Consider the following 18,040-nt stretch of genomic DNA (forward strand, 5'->3'; position numbering starts at 1 on the left):
GCACTCCGTAGCAACCTAAACGTCATGCAAAGTGCTTTGTGGATACTCACAGGGGCTTGAGTCGAAGGAACAAAGAAGGTGCTGACCACCAAGCTCGAACTAAGCTGTGCCGCGCCGACTGAAGCCCCCGCTGCTACCCGGCCGGCCAGCGGCACCTTCCGCGGGTAATCTTTCCAGGATTCAGTGGAGGTATGTACTGTACTGTATACCGTGTTGGGCAGCCCGTGGTATCCGCAGGCAATCCCTAGGTATTCCATATTTTCCCGGGACTATTCTGCAGGCCCGTCAATGCCGAGCAGCCGGTGCAGTCGGGGTTCGTTTCGTTTCGTTTCCCCGTCCAATTTTTGTGTGGGGTTCGCCCCATTCGGTCAACGCAGCTGCGTGCATACATACACACGAAGCTGCCGTATCCGAGCCAATTGCCCTGCCTCGTCTGTTTGCTGCAGCTACGCTACCAACAAACGGCACGAGGCATCTTTCAAACCTCCGGAAAGAGGCTTTCTGAGACATCTACGGCTTACCTTAGGGTACTAAGCCACCCTCGTCCACATCGCCTTCTTCACCTGCCAGACATTTTTCTTCTTCTTTCTGTCTTTCCCCGTTCTCACCCCTCCTCCGCAGGAAGTTGCTGCTGCTGGCTCAGCCGCAATGGCGGGCCACGCACGGTATCCCATTCGAGACATTACACTAAAGAATCAAGGCGCCAGCCAGCTGACACCCGTCGCATCCATCCATTCCTAGGTTGCCCCTCTCCTTTTCTCTCTCTCTCTCTCTCTCTCTCTCTCCAAACCCGCCGATCATCGGCAGGACCCGTGAGGAGCTTCCTTAATCCCAATTCCAGTCCCCTGGGCGGCTCAAGAAGAGAAAAAAGGCCCCCTTCGGATGCTCACCAAGATCTGTCATCACTCACCTCGCCTCGCCTCACCCGCTCACCTGGCCACGCTGTACCAGACCTAGGTAGATAGTACGTAGCTGCAGGGTCTCGCCGTCAGGGGGAGGAGGTCAATAAAAAGAATTTCGTACTATGTACATACCTAGTTTCGCCCCTATATTTATTAATCAAAGATATTAATTAAAGACGCGGCCAAGCTATGTTGCAGCGGGCCATTAACTTCTGTGTAGATAATACCGCGCGGCTAAAGCCCTCGTCTCTGTAACCCTGGATGCCGCGGAATCACATGCGATTCGCAATCCATGAGCCAGTCAGTCAGTCAGTCAGTCTATCAGTGCATTGGGAGGAGGGAGGGCGTTGATTCCAAACATGTATGTACATGTGCACAATTCGGGGAAAATATTACCTGCAGTTTCCATATTCGCAGCTTTGGCCTCTGTTATCTGTTATCATGACGAGTGCACGACATGGAATTAATAGAAGATTTGCTGTTCGGTCGGAATAGGGGCATCCCTTCTTCACACACAATCACAATCACAATCACAAACAAGACTGAACAAGCCGTTTGTTGACTTTCTCTGGTATTTTTTTTCTCTGCCTTTTTTTTTTTTTAAGAATTAACTACTACTATACTTGGGAGGTAGGAGAGTTTAAACTGCAATTTTTGACCGACGAGCCAGCAGAGAAAGTTCCCGTCCAGACCAAGCCGGAGAAAAAGAAGGACAGCGCCACGCCGCCTGGGCGAAGACGCGTCTCCTTTTCGTCCTCTTCAACAACTCAACTTCGACTCTGACAAAGAGTCCTGACATCTTGTGCTCCTGAGACGAAAAAAAGGAACCGAGGGGAAGAAGCATGTGCCTCGAGTCTTGCTTTGCGCTGCAAAGTCCATACCCAAACCCCCACGACCCACGTCGCAACAACAAAAGCCGGGCCGGCTCGGCTGTGCTTCTCTACCTCTCACTACAAGCCCGGTAATATTCTTTAAGAGTATGACTAGACCCGTAGTGTGTGTGTGAGAGAGAGAGGCACAGCCAATGCTGCCAGACTCCTCCACCTCCGTAGCACTAGACGCCCCATCTCCAGAGCAGCGGTAAGCCTCTGAACCACCTTGCATCGGAAACCTTGACCTGAACTGCGAAAAAAAGCACAGCCTCTGGCCACCATCGCAGGCCCCGAACTGGCAGGGCAGCAGGTGGTGGAGTTCCAGAGACTGTGTCGCAACAGTAATCTCGTCCGAGCTTGGCGAACACAGAAAGCGCTACTTTCCGGTAGAAGTGGAAGGCTCATGTGTTTTGTTGATTAGGAAGGAGGCCTTCTTTCGTTGGTGTCTCTGTCGTGTCTATACTTCCCCCGTCTCCGTCCTCACTTCGAGGTTTTCTCTTTTGGTTTCCTGTCGACAACCAGTGTCTGCTTCGACCGCGATATTCCAGATATGCGTTCTCAGCTAGATGCATGTTTTATTTCGGCCGGCATTCCACTTATTTGTTTTTGTTTTTTTGCGGATTTGCCAAAAGTCCGGGACCAGTCCCATCGGTTTGCTCTCTCCGCAGTGACACCGAAGTTTGCCAACGTGTGCATCGGCTCCTTTCTTCTCCCCGCCAAGGTAGCGCGTCATCCAGCATCAAGCTAGCAGAGTCGAATACCATTCGCCGAGAAAGGAAAAAGGACAAGTCGTCGCAGCCGTGGTTCTCTTCGTCGTCGTAAAACAAGGCCGTAAACATCATCCATGAGACAGGAAACCCGCCAAAAAAGAATGCCGAAAGATGCTGAAGCGAGTGGCGATCGGTCGACGACGAAGATGGTATGTTTCCACCAGGGGGGTATCTTTTGGAGCCAGCCTCTCCCTCTTTATGCCGTTTTCCCAGGGGAGATGATAAAAAAGAAATATAAAAAAAGGAAAGAGGAGAGATAGGAACCCAAGGAAAGGTTTCTGTCCCGGACTATGCCGAGCGGGTGCATTGCTGCGTTTCCTCTTTGGACCAAAAAAGAAAAAGAAAATTGTATGTCAGCCCTCTCCATGCTCCAAATGCAGTCAGTCTCTCCACCAAATGCAGTCAGTGTCTCCCGCCCCAGGACCCAGCCATATCGAGGTTAGTCAAAAAAGAAATCAGACGAAACGTGCGACCGAACTCGCGGCGGTAGTGGTATCCAGAAGAAAGAAAAAATTCCAACGCTCGCTTGCCAACCAGACAGGAAAAGAAAGAAAAGAAAAAAAAACCAATGGGATATATATGCGTCTCCAAGGAAGAGAGTTGTGGATGTGTTTGTCGAGAAGTCGCCCGCCAAAAAGTTGCCCCATGCAAAACGCCGAAATGCCTTTCTTGATCGTGCGTCGTGTGACGGTATCTGCGTTGATAGCCCGCTGCGCCGTCGAGTTCGAAACCTCGGCCTCGCTACCCGAACATGGTAGGCGAGAGCCGTTCTTTCAAAGATGCCGTAATGGTTGGCTTTTGGGCGCGCCCCGCTCCTCTTTCACGCACTTGTCACGACTGGGTAGTCTGTCTTTGTGACTGGTGGTGGTTGTCACATAGTGGTCGTGTACTCTTGGTAGCGGTCCCAGCCAAACGATCCGTAGCCCACGCTCACCCCGCACTGCGGCGCAAGCATGCTGGGCAGCGGCAGGTGCGGGATGGGAGACGTGACGACGGGCGAGCTGTAGAACAGGCCTGCCGACGAAAAGGGCTGGCTATACGAGGGCGTGGGGGAGATGTGGACGTCGCTCATGCTCATGTTGGCCCAGATGGAGCTGTTCGAGTCGCCAGACGTGGACGTGACGCCCGGGCTCGACGGCAGAACTCGCCACGAGTCCATGGGGGCCGGCATCGACGACGGGGTTGGCGGCTGCGACCACATGCTGTTGACGGGCGAGCTGGGCAGCAGAGGCTGCTGGCGGACGACGTCGACAATCCTCGGCGGCGGCGGGAGCAGCGGCTTGACCAGGTTCAGGACGTTATTCTTGACCTCGTCGCTCTTGCCGCTGAGAAGCTCGCCGGCGCCATCCTCTTCGAGGCCCTCGAGGGCGGACACATGGGTCGTGTAGACGAACTTGTTGATGGCCTGGATGAACTCTTCGTGCAGCTTCTTGCACTGCTGCTCCTTCTCGGACCAGTCGTACGTGGTGGCCTTTGAGTTGACGCAGTGTATGTCCTTGTGGTACTCGATGAGCAGCTCGATGGTGTCGGGGGTCAGCTTGTAGGCGACCTCGTTGCGGAGCACCATGTCGACGTGGACGATGTAGGCCTCGAGGTGGACGAGCTGGTAGTTGAAGATGGCCTCGATGAGCGGGTTGGGATCCTTGCGCAGCTCCGACTCGGGCGCCTTGGGTAGCATTAGCGACGCCAGGGTCCATATGGCGTTTGGCGACGACAGCGTCTCTGTCAGACATCTCTGGTGCTGGGGTACGCTGTTGAGCGGTCTCTTGACGCGGTTGATGCGCTTGAGTGTTTGGGTCAGCCATGGCTCGATCTTTGAGCCCAGCACGACGTTGACCGAGGAGGCGCGCGGCGCAAAGGCGGCGGCCGAGGCGGGTAATAGCTGGGGAGGCATTATGGGACTGGCTCTTTGCTTCTGATCACACACAACACAACAACAAACACAACTCGACAGGGAAGAGGGAAAAGGCGGTGGGTACTGGGATAGTAACTAAGGTAGTAGAGTAGACAAAGGACGGGAAGCGAATAGTAATAAGAAACAAGGTGAGCAAGGTGACGGAGCGGGCGGTCCCAAGACTAGGGAGTAGCGTGCGCGCCAGCAACCGCAACAAATGAGAAGAAGAGAAGGGTAGGGTGGGTGAGGAAACAAGGAGGGTGAGATTCTCGTATACGGGAGAAGTGTGTGCGAGGAGGGCGGTGGGGTGTTATAGACAGATGAGTCGACAAGTCGAGCCGGCCATCGCCCCGGCGTGGAGTCGGCTGCCCGCGTCACATCTCTGCAAGTCCCGCCGTAGTAGGGTAGTGTCGTTGCAGCGCAGCACAACACCACACTGCCGCCTGCCTTGCCCGCTGGCTGGCTGGCTGGCTGGCTGGCTGGCTCGGCTGGCAAAAGTCGCCTTCCATGGATACTGAGGTGTCCCTGTATCCACCCCATCGCATCGGCCAAGGCGCTGTATGCCCCGTCTGTCGACATACCTAGCCCACTCCTCGACAGTGCTGCAGTCCCAGCGATGCGGCAACCTAACAACACGACTCTCGCCTGGTCCGAAACTGCTCCCTCCAAGTCCTCATGTACCTGGCCACTTTTCCAAGGCGGGAGCCTGCATGGCCTCACCTCGCCCACCTCGCCCACCTCACTCACCTAAACCCACCTAATAGTGTACACCTGCGATACCGAGGTGTGCATTGGGCGGGCTAGTCATGACGGGTGTTTCTGTGCCTTCGGCCAAGCGTCGCAATCCGGAATCATTTTCCCACAAACTTCGGATGCCGGCGCGTGGCACGCACGCCGTCTGTCCGCCGCACCACCATGCCAACTCCCACAAAAACGGAAAAGAATTTTCGACCAGCAGGCATCGATCCCCTGCAGTTGCGTACTGTACCTAGGTAGGTAAGATAGGTATTGCACTCTAGAGGAGTGGTGTAAAAAAGACGGTGGTACAATTTGTTTCGAACCTGCTGACCTCGGGTCCCAGGCCTCCCTCCGAGTTGCGCTAGCACTATAACCTGGCAGTCAGTTACACGGGCGGGAATCGACGCCGTGCACTGGGCAGAGCGAAGAGGGTGGAGAGGAAACAAGAGGGAGGAAAGCGAAAGAGGAGCAGTCCCAGTCCCTCCCTCTCCCTCACAGCGGGCCAGCGGGCGGGCCACGCAGTGTGCAGTGCAGTGCAGTGCAGTGCAGTGGGTGGTGCAGCGCGGCATATCGCCGTCGTCGCCGAAGCAGAGCAGGTCGCGGTACCTCTGCGGGCTGGGCTGTGCAGCGACGTGCATATGCACAATGCTGAATGACAAAAAAACCCGACCGTCTTCAGGCGAATAGCGGGTCGGTAGCATGCCACCGGAGCTGAAAGCTGCAGATGTGGCCAGTGCAGCGCCACCCGCCGGGATGTGTGCCAGTCCCTAAGTGCTAGGAAGAAGCCTTGGAGCGGCGTCGGTCCCCCGCCATCTATACTGTTTTCTGTACCGCCGGAATCCGCCCCTACTCCCTACCGTAGTAGCAGCAGAAAGCAAGCACCAGCTACACGACGTTGAGGTACTGTACCATGTGTTCTGTAAGTTTCGGAGCTACTATGTATGTACCTTATGTAGGCACTCAGTAAGGTATCCGTAGACAGGCTGTTGATTAGTGTAGTGGCAGACGGACAGACAGACAGACACACACGCACACCGCATGTCAACCCCGCCAAAGGCCAAAAATTGCTCCCTTGTTGCTCCGTTGCCAGGTCCTCTTTACACGCCAGCGGGATCTTCGTTGCCCCTCGCCGCCCCACCTGCGAGCACGTCTTTGGTCTTGGTCGACGGTCGAGCCCCTCAACATCCTCTGCAGACCTGTTTTCTTGTGGCTTTCTCTCCTTGCCGACCAAGCTCCGTGACGCGTCCCACAGCCAGAGCAGCGCGTATCGGACAAGAAAACAAGGGCGGGGGCTTTGCCGCATGGCTAGTGTGGGGCTCGCCGGCCGACTCGACTCCTCGGCAACGACCACTGGCCAGTGCTCTGATTAAGCTATTACTGGCATACCGGCCAACCCAGCGACCTCAAGCCGTTATCTGGCCTGGTCGGATATTACACACGCCACGACGGTGCCTGTGCTTGTGCTTGATGGAGCTTAGGCCATCGTCATGGCTCGGTTGCTCATGGGCAGTACCGTACGTGTAGTATGCAGCCCGTAACCGACTTCGCTTCCGCGTGTGAGATATGATATGGATAGATTGATTCTCAACACATGGCGACGTCCTGCATTGCCCTTGGCCACCAAAGATGCAGCCGGATACGCAAGACGAGCTTTTGTTGAGACTGAAGACACCCGGCAAGTCTCGTTCGCATTCCAGCACACCCCAATACCACATATGTGCTACTCTGCCGTAATAGGCTTGCTCGCTGGTGGTGTTGCAGAGGTTTACTTACTACCGCTTCAAGCCAACGCCAGGCCTTTCCTAGCGGGGCCGGCATGTGGCTGACACTTCCGGCTTGCAGGACCAAAGAGACATGTCAGACGACCCTTCTCGGGCCTGTTCACCACCTTGGGCCTTGTGGGAAGTCTTGCAAGGACACAGCTCCCAAAAAGGCTGACGACAGGCAAGACAAGGCCGATCCTGCGCTTGTGCAGCTCGTCCAGCGCGATGGAGCTCGGGAGCTCGAGCACCAGACCACGTTGGCCGCACCAAGAGCCTTCACAGCCGCCATTCGCCGTCATGAAATGATATCAAGACCGTCTCTCCTAGTGACAATCTCCTTCGCCATGGCTGAAACAGGCAAGCACAATGAGAACATGATGACCTCAATTTACCAAGCGGGCAATGAGCATTGAGTGTTGCTGTGCCATGGACGAGGCGGAGAGGTCCCATGAGACTGAGCTGCATGCGGTGAGATTGAGTGAGCCCTCCACCATCATCAGTCGGATTAGACATGGCATGGCGCTGCGTCTAAGAGACGCACACAAGAAGAGAACAGCCTCCGCAAGCCCCAACATGAAACAGAACAAGCGCGCAGCTTGAGAGGTGTGTTCTCTCGTCTCACGTTCCTCAGTGGCTAGCCGACCCCCCTCACTCCCGAGTCGACCGGCTCGCTTCGACCTGCTCAACGCCACAGCCTGGGCTGGCCCCGCGGCCGAAAGGGATATCTTGCATATGTGTATGCCTGGGGGCCGGCACTGCGTCCCAATAAAGTAAAGCCGCGGCGAAGAAGAACCAGCCCACTGAGCCCAGAAGGCCGGGCCTGCGCCGTCCCATCAATGACTGCCCTTCAACCTATCCTATCCTTTGATACGTACTCCTATCAGTCCCATCAGCCATAGTTTCTATGCGCACTTAGGGGGGTCTTGGGGGTAGCAGAAGCCCAGAACCAAGATGCTGCCATGCTCTCTAACCAACGGCTGTCCGCGGCTGGGCTGGGCTGTCCCCACGACGGCCAAGTGAGGATGTGCAGAGGAAAGCAGGAGTCGACGATAAACACCAGTCTAGGAAGACGGCTCGTGTCAGGATGAAAAGGTGTGTGAGCTCGGACCCCTGCTCTTGAGCCTCATTGGCTGCTGGGCTGGACGCCTTCTCGGCCTGCATTTGAGAGAAAGACCGATGTAGAGCAGCTGATTGGGCAGGACCCTAAAGTTGTCGACAAATGGATGGTGTCTTGGAAGGACTAGGAAAGCTCTCGACCCATCTTTGCGGGAAGTCGCGAATCCACGAGTCGGAACCTAACAAGGGTATCCGGCGCTGAGTGACCGTCGAGTGGAGAGTCCATCTGGCCCAGAATGGAACCGTAGGTAGGCACTTCGTACACCTCCCCGACCATATGTGGTGTGTTGCAGCTTGTGCGTAGTGTAATGAATGTGCGAATACCGTACCTGGAGCTTATCAAGGCTGCCGCACCTCATGACCATGAGATTGCAGACCAAGTAACATGTCGCGTCGCCGTGTCGCGTCTCAACTTCTTCTGCCTCTAGTCGCTCATGGTGTAAAAACGTGGTTGGAGACGCCATGCCATGTACCGTTATGGCAACCCGAGGTGGCTTGTCCCAGCTGCCTGGCCCAAGGCTGTTAATCTGACTTCATCAAGCCCGCCGGCCAATCCTGGTTGAAAAGGCCCCTCGAGTGCCACGAGCCAGTTATCCCGTCATCATTGTGAAATTATTCCGAGATGCACGCGGATATTGCGCGTCCCCGAACTCGCTCTAGCTCCAGCTCGAACTCCAGCGCTTGACCGTGGTGACTCAAGGATGGATATGGATATGGGCGATTGAGAGCAATGTGCTCGGCTCGCTGCTGTGGCCGCCAGATACACAACCAGGTGGGAGAGAGGAGAGAGGGCGGCATGAACATGAACAGCTCGGCAGGAATCGGTCTAGCGGACACCAGCCTTTCACCCTTTCCCGGTTGGGCAGCTCGAGGCCACCGTGGTATCGAGGTACGGAGTACCTCCTGTACCTCACCACCACCCATCATGCAATCGGAATTCCTGTCAGCGACTGGTTATGATTTTGATCGATGAAGCGCGCTTGGAGATGTAACAAATGGCTGCTGCACCTAGCCGAGCTCGGCGATCAAAACTTGGCAGCTCTCTTAGAGGTTTCCTGACAATGTTTACTGAGCCAAGGTGCCCCGTAGGTATGTACCGGTGAAATGGTAGCGCCACTTCCTTGGCGGGGTAGTGTTTCTAGAGCATGGCTGGGTGTCCCGCTTGTTTCCGTTGTTTCCAGGAAAAGGTCTGGAAGAAAAAGCCGCGGAAATCAAGCCAGTCCCAGCCCCTTGTTCAGACTCCCGCTGACCTGTGGCCACTCCCTCTGTCGATCTCGTGACAAAAAGTCACTTGACCTCGAATGGCTCGGTCCCTGAACAGATGAACCTCGTCTTGGTTGAGCGCCAATTGCAGGCCGTGAGACTCCAAAATCCTGCATGCAGCTCCTTTTCGTGACGCCTCTGAGGACTCGAATGCTCGTCTCCAGCTGTATTCTTGTTGAAGAAGAGGTTTGTTCCGAAACCTGCAATTCCATGCGATCCATTGCGGCGGGCCTCGGTCAGAAGACATGCCTATTCAGGACACCCTACGTTGACAAGACCATCTCAAAAGCACGAAGGCCCGAATGTTGCTCTGCATGTTAAAGGGTCGACCTAGTTTGAAGGGCCCTTTCCGAACACGATTGGGCGGTCCGCCCTTTCAACAGTGGCCGAAAATATATGACCCCATCTTAACTTTGCTGCATTATGAGCCGCTATATTGCGGACGCAATGATATCCGCGGCTCTCTTTGGCCCTTGGTTTTGGCCCTTGGTTTTGGCCCTAGGCCATCAGCCAACTGCCAGGTCAAGGGGGCAAGGGGAGGTCTCAAAACTCGCTCAAAATAGTGCGGGCGTCCTCTTTGGCCTTAAGAACTGGCCACTTGCGATGCAGTAACTGACCGATCTGCAACTGAGCAAGCCGAGTTGGCGAGAATTCAAGAATTTTGTTGTGAGCTATTCTACATCACAGAACGGCTCATTAACACGCTGGTGCCGATATTACTTGCTCCATACGACGGTGTCGAGTGTGCCGGGGAAGAAGTGGCGATAAGTGGCGCAAGCAGCTTCGTCCTCGATTCCACTTATTGATGGGTTTGCCTCCCGCCCCTCATCCTGTGCACGCCGAAGGGGAGGAAACGCACTTCTCGACTACTTGTCGCCGCTCTTGGTAATAACACCTGCGTCCCAGGGCTACCAATGACAAGGTTGTGATAACTGTTAGTTGACGTCAGAAATGAGGAAGCCCTACTGTGACCCCAAACCTGGGGAGCTGAAAAGATCGGAGAATTATACGTGTAGACCATGTGGAAACCCAGGTCCTGGGTTCTGCACCATTGGGTATCGACAGATGAAGCGCACCAGCCTCAGCTAGTTTTTCCTTCTTTTCTTCACGGAAGACGATGCACGCCCCTAAGAGCTAGCGTTGACTGGGCCCATCAGGCGGGATCTGCAAGCCGAAGCGGCTGTCGGCATTTCGGAGGCAGCCTCACTAGCTCTTGGCTTGACCTGCCATTGGCTTTTGTTTGGACGCCGCGAGGTCCCTATGAGCTTCTAGAAATTTTGTTTCACATGGTGAGGAGCATCTTCGAGAGATTGGACATGCAGGAAAACCATCAACCCCTGCGAGTAACGATCAACGAAGAGCCATTTACCGGCCTCCTCAATCAGACGAGGAGGTTTGGTGCAGCTGAGCCAAACAACAGGTGCGTCCAAGGCATCGATATGCAAGCCCCTGCAGCCAATGTTGAAGATAGGCTTTCTTAGGACTAGGAACCGCCTTGAGGCTCGAAAATTTAGGTCTCCCACAGTGGAAGTCCCTCCCTCCGGAGGGGCCGGGCGCTGTCGATAGCAAGGCATGCCCACGAAAAGGCCCACTTGCGGGCATCCCGCGCGGCATTCGAGAGGGCGCGATGGCGGGGAAGCGCTTGTGGGGGACCCAAGCTGGGGTTTAGTAACCAGACAGCCCACGACGACAACTCACAACCCAAATCGAAAGTTGATGCAACGATGCTGAAGTTTTCCAACCTCGCAAACACATCTTGATTTCTAAATGTCGGCCTCCGACAACGCCATCTCTAGAAGTGACCCGTGAATCCTTGCTCTGGTTCCGACATGCTTGAACTGTTCCAACAGACTCTTGGTTGTCGAGACTTTGCCGGCAGCAGTAATTGCAACGGCACTAAGCAGAACGCGGGCGCATACTGCGAACACGTGCTGGTCAGAGGTCCAGCCCAAGGGCCCGTCCTCTTTCTCCGAGAGCTGTATTAGATATGCTAGTCCGGAGTCTGTCCATTGTACAAGGTTTTCGAATGGTGCATCTCCCTTCCACTGCCCAAAATCATATAAGGCTTGTCGCCATCTCATGGTCTCTTTGACTTCGTCAATGAAAAGGTTCTGCTCTTCGGCTGCAAATAGAGAGTCGTCGAAGTCCATGGTCTTAATTAGCTGTTGGTCGGCTGGGATCATTTCGATGTCCCTCAGATGAGGTGTGTGACCAGTCATCCTGCATATCACAAGTGATCTGAACTCTTCTCGCTCCCTAAAGTGCTCTCGCAACCACACAACAAGACGGTCGGCTGCCGTCGGTGCCAGCATGTAGGTACCAATGATGCCTGTAGCGGCACTGGCTGCAACCTCTCTGACCTCGTCATCGTCGTCAATAAGGGCATCGTAGAGGGCCGACAAAACGGGCAGATACTTGGAGTTCCAACTATGACGTCGGGAGTCAAGGAAGAAAGACCTTAGTGCCATTGCTGCGGCAAACCTCGTGTCGAATGCCTAATAACTCGGATTTAGTCGCTGTTCGGGGCTCGTGTCTGTTTGTGAGGGATTTGCTACTCACATTGTCCGCGTCCAAGGCGTCGGCTATCAACTCTCCCCAACTCATCAACCGCTGGTCTACCTTTGCAGTGTTGTCTAAGTCGCTAGGTAGTGATAAAGACGCTGCCATTAGAGACCCGCTCGTCGTGATTATTGCACACGACAAAGTAGGATTTATCTCTTCTTCCAGAAGATGATCCCACAACATGTCAAGTTTGGCCAAGCTCGGCAAATCCTGGACGTCATGGTTGCTGAGGGAATCGTCTACCACTGATCCAAGATTCAACAAGGCCTGTGTGCGGGCTTCCGTGGCCCCTGGGAGTTTGCAGATGCTCGCGTACATGGCGCAAAGTTCTGCTTTAGCCTTGCCACCTTGCACGGATCCCCATGCCGAAGGGATTGTTTCAAGCATTCTCGTTGCGGTGTTGATATCTCTCTTTAGTGTATCTGACAAGCATGATCGCAACTTATCCACGTCGGCCAATGCTGCGGTGTCATAGACAACCTTCATCGATATCTGCATGTCGAGTAAGGCTGAAGAACTGTGGTGCTTTGGCGAGCTTGAATCCGTATATACAGGTAGCATGGTATACGAAGCGGCTTTATCTGCTTGTTCTTTGTCCAAGTCGAGACTGGTGAGCAAGTTCGTGATCTCAAGGTAAGCTGCTTCAATTTCTGGACAGTTCTGAAACAATCCAGACGATTGGAAATGCCCTTGTAGAACCTGCTTCACTCGCGTTGAGTCTATCGCTATATAGTTAGCCACCTCATCATGAGGATTTGAACGAGGAGACTTACCGGATTTAACATGATGCCCCAGATCTGCTTTCCGTTCAAGAACAAACCTAGCAGCGAGAAGGGTGCCGTGAAGTCCGTTCGCATGCTTCTCAAATTGACCGAGAAGACTTTCAACCTCCGTAATCCAGTCTTCCTGCAGCAGAAAAGAGCACAGGGTTTTGGCGGCTATCTCCCGGACATGCCAAATACGGCTGCCGAGGTATCCCTCGATGTGCTTCCGCAGTTCGGCGCGGTGTTCTTCAGGAGGACCTGCGCGGCGGATGATGTCGAGTGCAGGGAATACCGCCTCTGCTGCGCCAGACTGGGATACTACGTCGAGAACACCGTCTACCGACTGTAGAAGTCCTAAGATAACTCCTGGCAGTGTGGGGTATTTCTTATAAGAGATCCGAACCGAGTGGCCATCCCACCCAGACTCTATGATGGCCTTGCTCTCTCCAGTACCCAAGAGGCAGTCGATGAGGCTTCTGAGTAGAAGTAACCCGCAGTTTCGAATTGCCCAACTGGTCAAGTTAGCAACAAAACCCAACAGCCGGTATGGGGTTGCTCTTCTAGCTTACACTTCAGATTTGAGGCTGTTTGCTGCAAGATTCAAGGCCATCCCCAGGTAACTCTCGGCCTTCTTGCTCAACACAGAGCTTCTGAAAATTTCCCTCAAACAGTTCAAAGCGTGCACTTGGGGCAGATTTGATCCGTCCGTCTCTGAAAGGCGAACAGTTTTCTTGCCGATTTCCCCAAGCGTGTTGAAAACCTCGCCGAATGAGGGTGATTGCACATTGGCTAACAAAATCGCAGCAATGAGAGACGGAATCCCTGCCGACCGACGTGTCGTTGAGGCCTGTGTCATAATGCAGGTGATGGTTCCCTAAGAATATTAACGCTGGACCATACAACCCGTGCCTTCGACGTCTTACCTGGTACCATTCGTGGAGTAAGCCATCCAGGCCTTCGACTTCTGGAAAAGCATCGCGCAGGTTCTGAGTGAGCTGGCAGTATGTGGCGAAGGTAAGTGATACTGTGGAGAATGCCCCGCGATGTCGCAGGCTGGCGAGTTGTTCAAATGTCAAGTAGCCCGCATCCTTAAAGACGTCAGGTGTTGGGAAAGGCGCTCCAGGAGCCCGTTTGAGCCTCAGCGTCCCTACAATCAAGCGAAGGAGATTGCTTCGGTGCTGTTAGTGTTATATCCTCGGAAGAGTTGGTAAGCATCGTACCTCGATTCATGGACCGCGCGGAAACTGTAACTCAACAGATCCTTGGTGTCGAGCCCTTCGATGTCTTCTAATTCTTCAGGTAGGTGACCTTCTGGGGAGTCATCGCAAAGAACATGCTTCACCGCCAGCCAGATACGCTTGGAGCAGTCAACAATTCGGCGATGGAGCTGATGGACAACTTTCAGATGGTCGTCAGAGTACGTGGTCCTGGCTAAAACCTGCCAAACATAGCTGAGGTATTCAAGTTAGCAAGCATCCAGAAAAAACACTAGCCTGTCCACCCGTGTTCTTGTAGATAACCCTCGTGCCTCGGCCGCGTGGCTTTGTATCTGCAGCAATAGGCAAGATCTCGCTGAGAGCCATTTCCTGGACTATTATCCACGTACCTAATTGAGGCAAAGTCTGCGTGCACCGGACTTTCAATAGCTGCGTGGCCTAAATCCTGTTCTGCTTTTAAAATCTTGCCTTCGAGGCCTTGAATTAATTTTGAAGAAAAAGCAATCTGAGATTCTGGGTTGTCCAACCAAGTAGCAAAGAGACCCTGAGAACGGGCTACCCCGTCTCCGTGGTCAGCCCTCCCTGTCCTGTTTGCGAGTGCCTGGGCTTTAAGGGAGAATTCTTCCAATATGTCGAGAAGAGTTCCCGAGTCTCTGGCAAACGCCGAAGGGGCCTTCACTATTTCCTGGGGGAATAGGGCTAGGAGCGTAGTCGCGCCGTCCCTAACATCGTCGAACGGGTCCAGTGTAAGATCAACAAGAAGGCGAATCCAGGTGGCATCGAATGCTATTATCCGGGCGACATCGATATCGACGCCATCATCGGAAGCTCCAGCGTGCTTGCCAACTTTCAGAACCAAAAGCGCTGCTCTGATGGCTGTAATATGGCGCTGGTATGATGCAGTGGGTAAGAGTTCGCCTTTTAGAAAATCAATATACCACCTTAGAAATGCTTCGTGGCGGTTGATAATCTCGTGCGCTTCGGCCTCATCCTTCAGGGCGGCCTCTGGGCCAAATCGTTTCTTAGGCGACGGCACCGTGGCATCTGCGTTAATCTCCCGAGTACGGAGATGAGCGGGCCGTGAAAGACTCCTCTGAGCAACTGAAAGAACATTTTTCACCCTCCGGATCAGAGACTTGGAAAGACTGAGCATCTCGTTGCGAAATTTGGCGTCATAGTCGGCATGGAATGCGGCAATGTGTCTTTTGAGCAGGCTGAATGCAACCTGAGAAAAGGGCTTTGTTGTCGCCTGGGATGAAATGAGCAAGGAGAAAGCGCTGGACCTAACAGACGGCGAAGGGTAGGTGAGAAGATTGTCCAAGACAGTCTCTTGGAGCGAAATGTGTGCCAGAGGCTGCGAGACGCCGCTTTTGCCTTTAAAGTTGTCTTTTCGTCAGCCGCATTTACCACACGCCACGTGTTTTACTCACTAGGCTCCTCGACTAGACCAAATCTCTTCCCCAGTTCTAGCGTTGCCAACTGGAGTAGGAGTGTTTGGTCCCCTAACCTGTGCTCAACGGCCGTTAGTGGGTCCCTCTTGATGAAGGCTTGCAATAGCCTGAGAGAGGCAGCTCTGTCTGTCTTGAAGACAGGAACTAGGATATAATTCCTTGTGTCGTCCATAATGGCCGGGTTTTTGATGCAGGCATCTTGAAGCCAGCGTTGCCAGAGCTCGGCAGTGAAAACCGAGTCCGTCTGTGGTGCCGCGGTTTCCAGTCCGCGGAATATGTGAACAACGCACTTTCCGGCAAGCGGGGAGACATAGGTAACCTCCATCCAGGAAAACAGGTAGAAAACAAACGATCTCCACAAGTAAAGCTCTGGCACGCCAGCCATCGATGGCTGAGTCTCGGAGTAGTTGCGGCCGATCTCATCGAGACTAACGGCACGCTTGCTCAGGAGATGGTCAAGACATTGCAGGCCTGATTTGGTCAGCTGCCGTGTCGATCTCCGTGCAACAATGGCCACAAGTGTCTCGACAACATGTCCCTTGATTGCCTGGCCGGTTTGAGGGCTGGGGTTGAGAGTTGAAGTCATGACAAGTATATCCAGGGTCAGTCTCAAGGCCCGGTGGGGGTCGTGCTCATACCACTCCAAGTAAAAGTGGAAGAGCCTCTTGGACAGGGTTTCGGTGAAAGCCCATTGCTTCAACGCCTCGTCACTCGACTTGGCACACTGCTGAACAAAGCTGCAGAGCTTGACACAGGCGTGGCCAGTGGCATTGTATTGGCGAGACTGCGATGCATCTCGCAAGAGCTTCTCGAATAATTCCTGGGCGATTCTGCTAAGCCATCAATCAATCAGCCCAATTCCAATGGACCTAATCGCCAAGCGAGGCAACCTAGGTGGTAAGTGAGGTAAGGTATGCAGGCGTAAGGTTTATGGTTCATACCGAGGCCGGAGGTTATCGGGCTGGCTCAACAGCCACTGCGAGATGGTGTTTGCGTTGACGAGTACCTTGGAGTCAACGCCGGCCAAGAGAGTGTCCGCATGGCTTGTCGAGGCTTCGGGGGTGCTAGTAGTTTCCATGGTCACTGAGATGGCCGAAAACGGAAGCAATACCAAACGATGCAAGACGCAAGTTTGACAGCCTCGGCGAGATATTCTGATTTGTCTCAGAAATGGATTTGTGCCAGGGAAAAAAAAACTGCAGAGATGTGGCAGCACGGACTCCCCAACAGCAAAAAACCTCGAGCAGTTTTCTTCTTCAATGCCCTATGAGTTTGTGGGCAGGTCGACTCCTTCACGGCAAGAGCGAGGAGGAATTTGGGGGTGAGCGGGAGGCTTCACCTTGAATCCAAGCCTAAAAGGAAGACACTGACAGGGATATACTAATCTGGTTAGCGCACTAAGGCGAGCTAGTCCTGAAGTGGTTCAACAAGCAGTTATGAACTCTCTCTCTTAGCATCTGAATCAATGGCTCAAATTACACAATATGAGCTCCGAGAAAAGGGAGACACAACGTGATGCACCCTCCCCGGGAATCGTTCTTACAGCTTTATGTAAATGCCACCACTGTGCATTTGTGGTGAGCCAAGACCGGCGGACTTTATGAGACGAAGGCGCCTAACACCGCTTTCAACGCACGGGCCATCAAAGACGAAGGATAGTGCCGTAAATTTTTTAAAAGCTTCGGCCCTTATCGGGCGACGCCATCAGCTGGGCCAGTTTCTTGCTCCATACCCAATTAACTCACTGCACCTCGATCGAGCGCCGAACCACAGCTTTTGCGGGCAAAAAGTCAGGCGTGCAATCACCGAGCCATCGATTCGATTCGACTCGACTGCTGCTTTTTCCGCTCCTTTTTTGTCTTCTCGTTTCGCCGAACATGTCCTCCATCTGGGATGCCTTAACCGGGCGCAAGCCGTCATCACAGTCGCCGTCGTCGCCGTCGACATCACAGCCGATCACCACGAGCACACCGACGATAAGCACCGCCAGCCAGCCGAGCCCGTTCGATTCTTCCCCTTCTTCCCCCCAGGGCGTGGATGCCTTCCTCGGCAGCTCCTCCTATGCCGACCCCACACAACTACACCCGCTCGCAGGGCTGAATAGGGAGACGCTAGACTACATCTCGCTCGAGGACTCGGCGCTGTCCAACCTGCCGGGCTCCCAGTCGGTGCTGCCGTCGCGCGGCTTCACCGACGACCTCTGTTACGGAACGGGCGTCACGTACCTGTCGGCCCTCACGTTAGGCGGCGCGTGGGGTCTGCAGGAAGGACTGAGGAGGTCGACAGGCCAGCCGCCCAAGCTGCGGCTCAACTCGGTGCTCAACGCCGTCACCCGGCGAGGCCCCTTCCTCGGCAACTCGGCGGGCGTGGTGGCCATCTGCTACAACCTCATAAACTCGTACATTGGCTATCTCCGGGGGAAGCACGACGCGGCCAACACGATCTTGGCTGGCGGTCTGAGCGGCATGTTGTTCAAGAGCACGCGGGGGCTCCGGCCCATGATGATCTCGGGCGGAATAGTGGCATCGGTAGCTGGAGTGTGGGCGGTAAGATTGCTCTTGACCCTCGCCCCATTTTCTTTGCTTTTTTTAATTAAAATTAAACACGAACCTCGCTGACACTTTATCAAAGGTTGCCCGGCGGACAATCTTCCCAGGTGTGCCGGAGCCGCCTCATCAGGCACACGCCACGCTCTGAATACAGCAGAATCTGTCTGATCTCGGTATCC

At 54.2% G+C, this 18,040-nt stretch overlaps 4 protein-coding genes across 4 annotated transcripts; 2 read left to right on the forward strand and 2 right to left on the reverse strand.

The window, feature by feature from the left end:
* Positions 1–3,110: 3,110 nt before the first annotated feature.
* B0T26DRAFT_235601 (uncharacterized protein) lies at positions 3,111–4,756 on the reverse strand. The gene has a single exon (XM_060433914.1). It carries the CDS (start codon positions 4,436–4,438, stop codon positions 3,416–3,418), a length of 1,023 nt encoding a protein of 340 aa, XP_060298743.1. The 5' UTR covers positions 4,439–4,756; the 3' UTR covers positions 3,111–3,415.
* Positions 4,757–6,663: 1,907 nt separating this feature from the next.
* Positions 6,664–7,352, forward strand: B0T26DRAFT_674475 (uncharacterized protein; the record flags this gene model as incomplete). The annotated part of the gene is made up of 3 exons (XM_060439715.1): positions 6,664–6,690; positions 6,914–6,939; positions 7,019–7,352. 3 exons carry the CDS (start codon positions 6,664–6,666, stop codon positions 7,350–7,352), a joined length of 387 nt encoding a protein of 128 aa, XP_060298744.1.
* Positions 7,353–11,081: 3,729 nt separating this feature from the next.
* Positions 11,082–16,390, reverse strand: B0T26DRAFT_643501 (putative death-receptor fusion protein-domain-containing protein; the record flags this gene model as incomplete). The annotated part of the gene is made up of 9 exons (XM_060437537.1): positions 11,082–11,813; positions 11,878–12,599; positions 12,654–13,156; positions 13,214–13,518; positions 13,568–13,814; positions 13,865–14,095; positions 14,251–15,228; positions 15,288–16,142; positions 16,254–16,390. 9 exons carry the CDS (start codon positions 16,388–16,390, stop codon positions 11,082–11,084), a joined length of 4,710 nt encoding a protein of 1,569 aa, XP_060298745.1.
* Positions 16,391–16,836: 446 nt separating this feature from the next.
* On the forward strand, positions 16,837–17,965 carry B0T26DRAFT_704161 (Tim17/Tim22/Tim23/Pmp24 family-domain-containing protein). Its single transcript, XM_060441703.1, has one exon. It carries the CDS (start codon positions 17,190–17,192, stop codon positions 17,928–17,930), a length of 741 nt encoding a protein of 246 aa, XP_060298746.1. The 5' UTR covers positions 16,837–17,189; the 3' UTR covers positions 17,931–17,965.
* Positions 17,966–18,040: the final 75 nt, after the last annotated feature.

This window comes from Lasiosphaeria miniovina (genome assembly GCF_030549165.1).
Source record: "Lasiosphaeria miniovina strain SMH2392-1A chromosome Unknown B0T26scaffold_3, whole genome shotgun sequence".
NCBI lineage: Eukaryota > Fungi > Ascomycota > Sordariomycetes > Sordariales > Lasiosphaeriaceae > Lasiosphaeria > Lasiosphaeria miniovina.

What these genes read in the sequence shown, in the direction of transcription:
- B0T26DRAFT_235601 (XM_060433914.1), bottom strand. Translation starts at nt 4,438, where the DNA reads ATGCCTCCCCAGCTATTACCCGCCTCGGCCGCCGCCTTTGCGCCGCGC.
- B0T26DRAFT_704161 (XM_060441703.1), top strand. Translation starts at nt 17,190, where the DNA reads ATGTCCTCCATCTGGGATGCCTTAACCGGGCGCAAGCCGTCATCACAG.